We start from the raw sequence: 12,500 nt of genomic DNA, 5'->3' as shown, positions 1-12,500 counted from the left end.
CATGGACACACTCGTTCGCTCACTCACTCACTCACTCACTCACTCACTTAAGTCTTGGTATCATCTGATGAGCTCTTGCGTCAGTCAATAGCCCAGTCAGCCAGTCAGTCAGTTAGTCAATCGGGGAACAAGTATGCCTTCTTATACAAAAAAAAGTCAGTACACACACACACACACACACACACACACACACACACACACACACACACACACACACACACACACACACACACACACACACACACACACACACCACATGGAGGACGGTTAGCAAAGGGGGTGCGCCTTCCTCAATCTTGGCTGAGATAAACTTTTACGAAGATCATCCAAAAAGAAAGAAGGAGGAGGAGGAAGAGACGATAGATAATCAAGGCTAAACAGGATAATTTGGAGGATTAATGATGCAAAACGAAAAGAGGGAAAACAAACAGCTGTGTGTGTGTGTGTGTGTGTGTGTGTGTGTGTGTGTGTGTGTGTGTGTGTGTGTGTGTGTGTGTGTGTGTGTGTGTGTGTGTGTGCGTGCGCTAAATGGAGGAGGAAAGGAATAATTTTATCCCTTGTAGTGACCGTGAGTTGGCTTAGGTAGTTTCTCTCTCTCTCTCTCTCTCTCTCTCTCTCTCTCTCTCTCTCTCTCTCTCTCTCTCTCTCTCTCTCTCTCTCTCTCTCTGGCTTCCCTCCAAAAATGGAAGGCAGCCACCAGAAGAGAACGAGGAGGAGGAGGAAGAGAAGAGAGAGGAGAGGACACAGTAGTAGTGAGGAGGAGGAGGAGGAGGAGGAGGAGGAGGAGGAGGAGAAATATATCTGATTGACCTTCATGTACTTGTCGTAATCTTGTGTGTGTGTGTGTGTGTGTGTGTGTGTGTGTGTGTGTGTGTGTGTGTGTGTGTGTGTGTGTGTGTGTGCGTGCGCGCGCGCGCCGGAGATTTGTGGATGTTTGCGTGATACGGCTTTGAATTATTGTCCTTGAGCCGTTGGCTACATTATGAATTTTATCTGTTTATTTATTTTATTATATTTATTTATTCTTTTCTCGTATTCCAATGAGTTGCATAGTTCCACGTCTGATCCTCCTCCACGCCCTCAGTTTCCATACCCCGTGTTCCTCTCTTTCCCACACCTTCCCTCTCCCCCCCCCCTCTTTCAGCCCTTCCACATTGTCCCTGCCAAGCATTGTCGCGCAAAGCATCCCAAGGTGAAGGTCTCTCTCTCTCTCTCTCTCTCTCTCTCTCTCTCTCTCTCTCTCTCTCTCTCTCTCTCTCTCTCTCTCTCTCTCTCTCTCTCTCTCTCTCTCTCTCTCTCTCTCTCTCTCTCTCTCCAAGCTAAACGAGGCGGAGCATTTTCCCCTTCGTGTTGACGAGGCTGAGTTCTGGCCACCAGCTGGGTTCGTTCCTGAGAGCGATGCTAATGCTTACCGATCTGTAAAGTATTTTGTTATTCCCACAATGCACGTGTTGTGTGGTGCATGCAGACGTGTAGGGATGAAGGCTCGGTCTGGATGTGAAACAGGCCGCGTGCAGCAAGGAAGCGGCTCGTGACAAAGGCATATTAGCCGCGCATGAGTAGCACATGGCCAGGAAATGTCTGGGGCTACTTCCTCCAGTCCCTTGCTTGGATTTTCCTCCCTCCTCACACCTCATGAGAGGAAAAAAATCTCCTCCTTTACCACACGACGCCTTATTACAATGTATTTCTTAACTCCAATGCACGGAAATTGTACACCGGGGAGCCCATTGTGTAAACATGCGTCACGGTGTTCGTGGAGATGCATATCTTTATCTCCCTGATGCGACAACACACACACTCACAGGGGAAGGCTCGTGGCCTTGCCGTAGCCATGGACGTTAGAACAGACGCCTGTCAGGTTTTGTTATTTAGGAGCATTGTCTCGTGTTCTCCCTCTCCCCCTCCCCCGTGTTCGTATCTATCCTGACAGCCGTGACTCCGCCTTTCCCCCCTCCCCGGTACCCCTCCTCCCGCCTCCCAGCAGGCAGGAATGTTGGCAACCCGAGGCATGTGGGGCAATATACCCACGTGCCCGCTGATTGCCAGGCTCAGTCTCTGAGTGCCACGTTCACAGTGTTCATGCCTGTAGCATCTCTTGGTAGCGAATCTGCAGCCAAACTTGTGCGAGTCTGCCTCGCGTGCCGCCCGTTGCCGCGTCGTGTTTGCATTGTGCCTGCGCCACCGCCATGGTCAGTGTTGTGCGTGTCGCCTGTGGGTGTGGGCAGGCCGGGTGTTGTGGTGCTGATGAGGACTGTGATGGTGGGGGTGAGGGTCAGGGGACTCCGGGCCCCGGGGACCGGCCTGCTGCTGCTGCTGCTGCTGCTGCTGCCTCGACGAGTGTTCAGTTCTCGAGGCAACGCCGAGTGGGTCGGACACTGTTGTCTGCCTCTACCGTGCCGCTCCTCCGCACTCACTCTTGCACCAACAACTCGCATCCGGATATTTTTCACTGAGCTGCAGCAACAGCAGCACAAAACAGCGAGCGAAGGGCATCAGAGCGAGGCCTTGAGTGGTGCAGGTGAAGGTGATAGTGTTGGCGGTGGTGGGACGCAGGGACGGCGTCACAGCGCGGTGGACTCATTCACCACCAGCACCACAGAGGGAGGTGGCTTGGCCCGCCACGTTTGGTCCCACCACAGGATCGCTCGCTCGCTCTCCCGGGAAGGTTTCTTTCTGTCACCGAACGAACACCACTCTGCTCTGCTGCGGCCCCTGGCGGCTCTGGGGGACCTGACTGCAGCCTGTCCCGACCTGTCAGCCCGCCTGCACTACCTCACTGACCTGCTGGGGCGCCGGTGTCCTCGCCATTCGCCCCAGGAGGGCTGCTTGCTTTCCCCCGGGGACTCGTTGTTGCTCACAACCATCGCACGGCTGCACTTTGTTCAGCAGCGGCCTGCGCCACCCGGCAGCACCACAAGCTCCAGCCCCACCACTCCTGACAGTGTAGCCAGCAGCGGCTGGCCGTCGCGGTTATCCACCACCACAACCACAAGCGAGTGGCCCTCCAGAACTTCCTCCCTGGTGTCTATCGCCTCCTCCCTTCCGGAGGACGATAACACCAACGACGACGGCCACGACGAAAACCTCGAGGAAGCGAGGGTCATGGCGGGGGGTGACTTGGTGGCGCCTCTGGCGCACCACTACGACCACCATGCCTATCATATCTACTATGGTGAGTGTGTGTGTGTGTGTGTGTGTGTGTGTGTGTGTGTGTGTGTGAGAATCATGAGGCAGGGGTGGTAGAATTTGAAGGTCACTCTTTGTTACCAAGCTCCAGGCGCTCCCACACGCACACCTTCCACCTGCCTTCCCTTCCAGTGTGACCCTTGAACGCCTTCACGGTCAAGGCTGAGCTGACATCCTCCGCTGCGCCGCGCTCACCGAGGTATTTGCCACTAGCAGTGTGCGCCCGAACCTCCAGCGTGTAAAGCCAGATGATCAGAAACTGGTTTGAAACGTGATATTTACATGTGTTGCACCAGGCTAAAATCAGCCTTAGGAGGGAAGTGGCGAGGCAGGGCGTCCACCTATACATGCTCCTACACTCCCTCCCACTCAAGCCTATTAAAACACTCATACATGCTCCTACACTCCCTCCCACCCAAGCCTATTAAGCCTCACGGGAAAGAGGGGCGAGCCTTGACACACCACACTGCACCAGGATAATTTGTGGAGCACATCCGGTAAAATTCACATCCGGGTGTGAGAACAGAGCGGGTTCACCCTGCAGCACCACAACCGACGCCTCCTCCCACACCTGGGCCGATCAGCTGATCACGCCACATGCGGCAGACTCCCGGCGAGGTCGCGCCTCCATTCATGCATCACAATTGTTCCTTATTCATCCCCGTCTCACGCAGCCATCATTTTTTTTGCAAAATGTGTAGAATTAAGAGCAAAATGTGAAGCAGTGTGTGCAGAGGAAGAGGTGAAGCTGAGGATACGTTTTAGTAAGGCAGTAGCTCATTGTGCACGCCATGCGCCTTCCACCGCGGGGCGGGTCAGTCAGGGATGCACCATCTGCCAAGGCCAGGCCTGGCTGCGCTGTGTTAGTAGAGATGGAACACGCTAACCACGCTGTTCATAATGATTCACCACTCCTCGTGTGTGTGTGTGTGTGTGTGTGTGTGTGTGTGTGTGTGTGTGTGTGTGTGTGTGTGTGTGTCTGAGAGAGAGAGAGAGAGAGAGAGAGAGAGAGAGAGAGAATATCATTAGGAAAATTTTCTGCCATAATGATGAGGAAGAAGAAAAGAAAAAAATACTTGGAAGAGACCGGTGGTGATGGTGGTGGTCGCTGGGTTCGTTGATGTGACGTAGTAAATCTGTTCGCTCACACTCACACACACACACACGGGGTATTTACAGGAGTTTGCCGTATCATTGTTGCAGCTTTGTCATGCCGCCTTGCAGTGTTGTGTGTAATGCTCTCAGTCACACAGCCCACACACGTGTTGCCTGTATTTAGGAAGAGCGTGGCGTGGTGTGGGTGCGGTACTTCCCCTCCCAGGACCTGGCAGAGGGGAGGGGGGGGAGAGGGATACGTGGCATCACCTGGAACCTGCGCGTTTCCTTGAACGTTGCATCAACAGGAAACCTACTGGCCGGCCACCTGCGTCATGCCTGGCTTCACGTGTACTATCTCTCTCTCTCTCTCTCTCTCTCTCTCTCTCTCTCTCTCTCTCTCTCTCTCTCTCTCTCTCTCTCTCTCTCTCTCTCTCTCTCTCTCTCTCTCTCTCAGAGAAAGCCAGAGAGTATGTAGGTCTGAAGACGAACATGAAGGAAACAAAGGTTATGCTCAATGACTCAGTAGACCATGGAATTAAAGCAGAAAATGGCGTAATAGAAAGTGTCCACAGGCATTATTTATTGATGGATGACTGTGTGCGCCAGAGTATGTATTGAGGACATGTCGAGATTAGGAAAGAAACTCTGCAGCAAAATAACAGTGGATAGAGCACTTTTGGTAAGCAACATAGTGTTATGAAACAATCTGTCACTTACCAAAGAAAAATATTTGTATTCAGTGCATTCCACCAGTCTTAAAACGCGTGGATCAAGAACCTTTCGTCTTACGAAACCCTGGAATGATAACCTCAATGTCCACATGAAGATAATAACACTTGACAATGACAAGTAGATAAGAAGAGATCATGGATAAGGGGAGCACACCAAGCCAGAAAACATCGTGATTGCAATCAAGAAAAAAAAAAACTTGATGTAATCTTCACAAGCTCGGAAATAACATTTTGAGTGTTCCTTATCACACCTCAGAAAATATGACACTTTCGTCATGCCAACACATCAACAAGATTAGGACAGATATGATGCAGCTCAGGGACAACAGTTATGAGTGTTTTTGTGTTGTGTGTTGAGGAGAATAGTTGTGCTTATAATGAGTCATATCCTGGCGCTGTGTTGCAGTCAGCATGTGAAAGAAATAGAACACAGGAATCCAGTTCAATAGAGAAAAGTATAAATTGACACTGAAAACATTCAAACAAAGATGTCTAATATATCCACAAGTTTACAATGGTTTAAATCATGTTATTTTCTATTACAGTACTGCCTCCTGTCACTCACATTTCACACATTTAGATTCTTCACATGATACTTTGAGCAGTGTTATAGCATAGTCTTGATGCATGCAGATAACAATACAGAAGAGGAATTTAGCGATATTCAAGGAAGTCTTAAGAACATTTGAGAATAAGGGAAGGTGCAAGACACTGTCAGGCCTACATGTGGCAGTCCCTCTTCACCTTACTTTGGAGTGATACTAACAGTTGAGGTGTGAGGGCAGGTATGGGAGTGGTGGTGGTGGTGTTGGTGTGAGTGTTATGTTAAGGTGGAATGGTAGCTATGGCAGTGGTGGTGTTGGTGTGAGGGTAGCTATGGGAGTGGTGGTGTTGGTGTGGGGGGTGTTGTGTTAAGGTGGGATGGTAGCTATGGTAGTAGTGGTGTTGGTGTGAGGGGTGTTGTGTTAAGGTGGGATGGTAGCTATGGTAGTAGTGGTATTGGTGTTGGGGTGTTGTGTTAAATAGGATGGTAGCTATGGCAGTGGTGGTGTTGGTGTTGGTGTGGGGGTGTTGTGTTAAGGTGGGATGGTAGCTATGGTAGTGGTGGTGTTGGTGTGAGAGCAGCTGTGATAGTGGTGTTGTTGGTGTGGGAGTGGTATACCTCTCAGACTGCTAGGTGTTTGTTGACGTGAACTAAACAGAAGTGAAAGCACATGTGCCTGGAGGACAGTCAGCATCAATGCCATGTGAAGAAAACTGGAAAGTTCTATAGTCAGTGTCATGGACTCTGACATTGGTAGTAACTCAGACATGGTAACACTGCATCATACTCTCACCTAGTAATTGGTGGTATTTTGTAATACTATGAAGAATTACATTGTCTTTCTACAAGTGGAGATGTAGTGGGATTAAGGACAGGCTTCAGAATATAGGAATGTTTGGGTGTAGGATACAGGAAGGAAGGTGTAGGAGACAGCCATGATAAGTCCTTTGAATATCAGCTGGAATATAGGTAATGTATGAATGCAGCGTGCTTGAAGGAAGGTGCAGAAGACAGACAAGGTACCCAAGGCCTTTGAATAATGAATACAAGCTGGAATATAAGAATGCGTGAAGGAAAATGTAGCAGACAGTCAGGGTACACAAGTCCTTTAAATAACATCTGGAGATTTTAATTCATGAGACATAAATGCATAGGAGGCAGTGCAAGTGTTAGTGCAGTAGTGAGAATAAGAAGTGGGTACATTAATTCAGATCACCAATACTGTGCATGCTTCTGTTTGGAATGATGAATTTAATGATTGTTTAAGTATGTAGTCTTTTTATTTATACTGATATTCTCTTGTTCATTCATCATTCTGTTATCAAAAGGTCTTCTATCTAGTTTTTCTGGTCTTGTTTTTTAAGTTCCAGAATTAGACAAACCATTTCTTTTCTTCATTAGTTTATTGACAACTATAATATATCAAGCCTTCCCATACATGACAGCAGCCCTCCATACACTTGATATGGCTGCACTTGTGTGGCAGCTTTTGGATCTGTGAAGAGTTTTTATGTTTTCATGTGAGTTGATCAGCTACAACTGCATACTCTTAACTCAGATAGCACTACAAACTCATTATTTTCCACATTCCTCCCCATGCACAAGCACATGACAGAGAAACAGACTTAGGGTAAATCTTTTGGGACTGACACCATAGTGGGCCCCTCCCTTCCCCCATCCCCCACACCTTTTTCTCTCTCTCTCTCTCTCTCTCTCTCTCTCTCTCTCTCTCTCTCTCTCTCTCTCTCTCTCTCTCTCTCTCTCTCTCTCTCTCTCTCTCTTCCACTAGTACCTCCCATACATAAAAAAGGAGTAATGAGAAACCATTGTGTTACAGGAGGGATGAAGTCGGTGGGTCGGGGTGAGGGTGGTTCCTTACAACCCCGTCTCACCCGGGAGCTGGCTATGTCCCCAGACTACACACGGCCCAAGCGGTTAGACCTTCTGCTGGACATGCCCCCCGTGCCCCGTGAAGCCTCCCTCAAGCACGCCTGGAATGCAGAAGACCGCTCTTTAAATATCTTTGTGAAGGTGAGCCTCATTTAACTCTTTCATTACATTATGGAACAGTTCATAACAATAAAGGCTCTGTTTACAGTCTTTTAGAGTGTCTAGAAAAGAAAAGGGAATGAATTAGAGTATCCAATGTTTAGCCAATGTAAGTACACTGTCTTTTTGAGTCTCTACATGAAAGAGAAGGGAATGAAAGGAGTAGATTATCGAATTGTTCAGCCAGTGTGATGCTCAATGGTGGCTGTAGAACAATAAGAGATGTCTCAGATTGCTTTGTGACCAAGGAAACATGTCAGTTAGCATTGAAAGTGTTGATGACTCTGTGACTTGAACATGTTAATTTCTCATGACCATTTTCCATATGCTCAGAGACTCTGCTTTTCATTTTTGTGTCCAGTTACATGCCGTCCTATCTTGATGTATCCCCCAGCTGTGGCTGTAGAGGGTGATGAGCAGTGTTATGTAATTTCTAGAGCTGAAGCAGGTATATATGTTCACTGGTCAGTCTCACGATGAACAGGAAACTTTCTGGTTTGTTAAACAGTCCAACGGTATTCTTGTCTAGACTGAATGCTGTATGCTGCATTGTAGAATATGTTGTATTGCACAGTGATACCCAGTAATACTCAACATTTACACTTTTATCAATCTTAATTAGTACATATAATAATGCATATAGAACATCTCAAGATGTGATGCTGGCCAGCTGCCCATACACAATATGTCACATCTAGTATAGCTTTCTTGGTGACAGTGGTTGGAAAGCCTGTCTGTTCCTTATGAGCTTCATTACTTCACATTTTAGGAGTTTTAGTTTGACCTTATATGGTATCACATAGTGTTTATAGTTTAAAATAACTGGTATTATATATAAGACTCATATTGGAGCGTGGAATCTATCCTGACTTTCCACACTTCAAGATTTCACTAGTCTGGCATCATCAGCAGAACATTAGTACCTAGATGATAAAACCTGCATGTCATAGCCCATTTCACCATCAACTGTCACTCGTTTTATTGCAAGTTTTATTGGAGCCTCAGTGATGACAACTGATTCCTTTCAAGGAGGACGACAAGATGACCTTCCACCGGCACCCAGTGGCCCAGAGCACCGACTGCATCCGAGGGCGGGTGGGCTACACGCGGGGCCTCCACGTCTGGGAGATCCACTGGTCCACCCGGCAACGTGGGACACATGCAGTGGTGGGCGTGGCCACTGATGAGGCACCCCTCCACTCTCAGGGTTATCAGGTGAGCAGGTGTTTCTATGCCATTAGAGATGATGGTTCACAAGTGTGGGCCTGTGCCCACACCATTGTCACTCACAGGAAAGAGCCTGTCATCAGTTTTTGTCACCCAGTAGTCAGCCTTTGCTGCGGGAAACCAATCAAAGACATTAGTTCACTTGTATGATCCTGTGTCCACACCACAGTCATTCAAACAGAAAGAATTTTTAAAGTTTTGTCATCCGGTAGTCAACTTCTGTAGTTCATGTCTAAATATGTATGATTCAAGATAATGGAAAGAAAGGTGTATTTGTAATTTACAAATGATAAAAATGAAGCTGGCCCTCTCACATAACAGGAGTTGATCTGAGCATCAAGGCAGAAAAACAGTCAGCATGGCTTCATATTTGACTTGTTGCAAAAATATAGCTTCAGAATCTCATTTAAATGAACTTTACATTACCAGTTTTTGTGAGTGAAATAATAGATATACAAAATCTGCCTTGTCAAGGATGAATAGCATTTGACATTCTCAAGATTGTCTCAGCTTAGGAGCCAGCTTAGCCTGTAAGTAAAGATGGTGTAATCTGAAGCATAGGACTTGTCTTCAGACTTAGATAATTATGATTTTATTTGCCCCCAAGGCTGTGCCTTTCTTCCAGGGCCGACAGAGCTAAGAATGTGAATGATGTGTGCATGAGTGTGTGGTACTTTGTCTGGGCCTCCCTCTGTGGGATTGCCAGCCTGGGATACAGATTTTATTTACCATTACAGTTTAGAGGAAGGATTTTATAGTTCTATCATAAATGTTGAATCTGTAACGAACTAATGTGTGTAGATATCATGGCTAAGTAGAGACGAATTATTTAGGTGGCTCTAAATTCCAGGTTTATAATAATAACACTTTTTTTTTAATAATCCTGTAAAGTTGGGGTATATAATGAAATGTTTTAAACTACTCTGTAAAGTTGACAAATAATGGAAATATTCTTTTGATTTTTTCTTGTAAAGTAGAGATAAATAATGGAAGATTTAAGATTTTCCTTTAAGATTTTCCTGTAAAGTTGAGGCATAATGGAAGTACTGTCTTCAATTTTCATGTACAGACAAATAATGGAAAAACTGTTCTAGAATTTCCTGTAAAGTAGGGACTAAATGGTTTTCCTTGCACGTATTTGTTGCCTGATCAAAGTTGCGAGTGCTGCCTCCTCCTGGGCAATGTCTGCGTACTAACCATGCCTTTCTGCTTCAGAGTCTGGTGGGTAGCAACGATCAGTCATGGGGCTGGGACTTAGGACGCAATAAGTTATATCATAATGCAAAGCAAGGAAACTCTGGCATTACATATCCTTCACTATTAAACAATGATGAAACCTTTGTTGTGCCAGACAAATTTTTTGGTGAGTATTGTCTTGTGCTGCCATACTCATGTTCTGATTTATTTGAATAGTTGTTATGCTTACCTTAGATCTGTTGTCCAAATATTAGCTTGACATATAGAAAATGTCTGCTTTGCTTGTGGATTCTCATTAGACTTCATGATATAATGTGATACAAAGTGTAAAGCTTAATTTTCAATAACACCATTAGATAACAAAAGGAGCAAAATAATTCAAATCTTTTAGTGCCTGTAGTTCTGTTTTGGCTCCATTAAATTACCTAGGTTACTCAAATGAAGTAGTCTCATACTGTCAGTAAAACCTGTTAGTGCCTGTCTGTTTTGCCTCCATTAAATTGTCTAGGTTTACTCAAATGAAGTAGAGTCTCATGTTGTTTCTTGACTGTACATTAACCAGTGTGCTGTTCATCCACTTTGCAGTTGTCCTTGATATGGATGAAGGGACTTTGGCATTTGTGGTGGAAGGCCAGTATTTGGGGGTGGCGTTCCGAGGGCTCAAGGGCAAGAAGCTGTACCCAATTGTGTCGGCTGTTTGGGGTCACTGTGAAATCACCATCAGATATATTGGAGGGCTGGACCGTGAGTATTGCGTTCATCATCAGTTATAAAAGTGTCATCTGTGCCCATTGTTTGGGGAGACCAAATAAAGCAAAGATTCAGTTCAGTAGGGAAGGTACAATTTTTCATAGAACACTTAGCCAGCTAGCTCTCTTGGTACATAGTGAAAGGATTTAGTAGATCAGTAAAAAATGAGCACAATATTTACTCTTTGCCAAGTATTTTCCCAGCACCTTTAACAGAGTTAGTATTGCATCATTGTCTCTTGGGTAACTAGTGAAGAATTGCTAAGACTTTTTTGAGTGTGAGCTCACATCATTGGTAAAGAACAGACTACAATTTTAGTTCTGTTCCTTGTATTTGTACAAAATACTGATTGGTTTGCTCTCCTCCCTCAGCCGAACCGTTGCCACTAATGGACCTGTGCCGGCGTGTGATACGACAGGCAGTCGGGAAGCCTCGCCTCTCCAGGATTGAGGAGCTGAACTTGCCTCCCTCAATCACGCAGTACCTCCTGTACCATGACCGCAGGTGATAGTGTGAGGTGGGCAGCAGTCCTCACATCCCTCCTGCAGCAGCGACTCTCCGCCCCGGCCCGTGGCCCCCGGCCCCAAGCCCCCAGCCCCCAGCCCATGGCACTCCTGCCTTAGCCCAGGTCCCAGGGGTCATACTGCAGTGTGCTGGGGCAGATGAACTCCACCTCCACAGTATCAGTTGTTTGATAATCAAAACATTCTCTCTATGGAGGTGTTTTTACTGATGGAATTATGTGTGCCATATGGCATGTTTAGTTTATGAGCATAATTTTATGCACTTGATCGTTTCATTACAGAATATTAGATTTTGAAACAATGTAGGCAGTTTCATTTAGATGGCCATAACCAGAGGCCAGTGCAACATCTGCTGGTAGCAGCAGTCAAGTGCATACATGAGACTCTTAGATATACATTTGTGTATGTGTGTTAGTGTGGCCACCAGCCATTGTGATAGACCAGACAGACCAGCGTGCCACCCTACTCCTCAGGAATGGCCGGAAATGGAGGCACTGAACAGGGCAGCATGCGTGTCTTGCACAAACATTGCACCAAGTTCCAGGACAATCAGCAGTGAGAAAAGTGGTGGTAATGCAAAAAATGTACTTGAACAATGTATCTCCTTTTGGACTAAGTGTGGTGAGGAAGGCAAAATGTGATTTGTGAATGAGATCAATGTGGTGGGTGGCATGTATTGATAAAAGAAGCACTGCAGCAGCTGGCCTCCTATCCCTCATCCCAGTGTGGCAGGCTGAAGGGTGAATCATAATGTCTTGCCCCTAGTCCTTACTCTATTAAATTTTGGGCTATGCCATGGATGCTTCACTGTTTTATGTATTTTTTACTGTTATTTAAGGTGGAATAAAATTGAAACCAGAATACCTTGTCCAATACCAGATGATGAGGCACTCCCATCACTTGGGGCCAAGTGGTTACGACCACAACCCAGGACAGACTTCCTTAATTGCCAGTTATTTAATTCAGTTCCATCATTGTACTGTATGCTTAAGTATTTTTAAAGTGCCATTTGCAGTAAGACTTTGGTAGGACTGGCAAGGGCTCAACTCACCAGCATGTCATGGCATCAAGATCTACTGTTCTAGTGTGTTCTTATACTCCAACATCTCACCTAGTACGCAGCATCTTTGTACAAAAATATTAAATATTAATACAATTCACAGTTTTTCTGGCCTATCTAGCCATAATTAC

General features: G+C 46.2%; 1 protein-coding gene across 3 annotated transcripts in view; it reads left to right on the top strand.

The window, feature by feature from the left end:
- Positions 1-12,465, top strand: part of LOC135102636 (protein gustavus-like) — a 76,604-nt gene extending 64,139 nt beyond the window's left edge. For 2 of the 3 annotated variants that reach the window (XM_064007922.1, XM_064007921.1), the window contains exons 4-8: positions 7,400-7,593; positions 8,641-8,826; positions 10,054-10,201; positions 10,621-10,779; positions 11,157-12,465. In XM_064007922.1, coding sequence (XP_063863992.1) covers positions 7,400-7,593; positions 8,641-8,826; positions 10,054-10,201; positions 10,621-10,779; positions 11,157-11,293 — 824 coding nt within the window. In that variant the 3' untranslated portion in view covers positions 11,294-12,465. Of the gene's footprint in view, positions 1-1,888; positions 3,176-7,399; positions 7,594-8,640; positions 8,827-10,053; positions 10,202-10,620; positions 10,780-11,156 lie in introns of those variants that run through there. The other variant, XM_064007920.1, reaches the window with a different exon arrangement.
- The last annotated feature ends 35 nt before the right edge of the window (positions 12,466-12,500 follow it).

This window comes from Scylla paramamosain, chromosome 8 (assembly GCF_035594125.1).
Source record: "Scylla paramamosain isolate STU-SP2022 chromosome 8, ASM3559412v1, whole genome shotgun sequence".
Classification (NCBI taxonomy): domain Eukaryota; kingdom Metazoa; phylum Arthropoda; class Malacostraca; order Decapoda; family Portunidae; genus Scylla; species Scylla paramamosain.
This window is presented reverse-complemented; position numbering and strand designations above follow the sequence as displayed.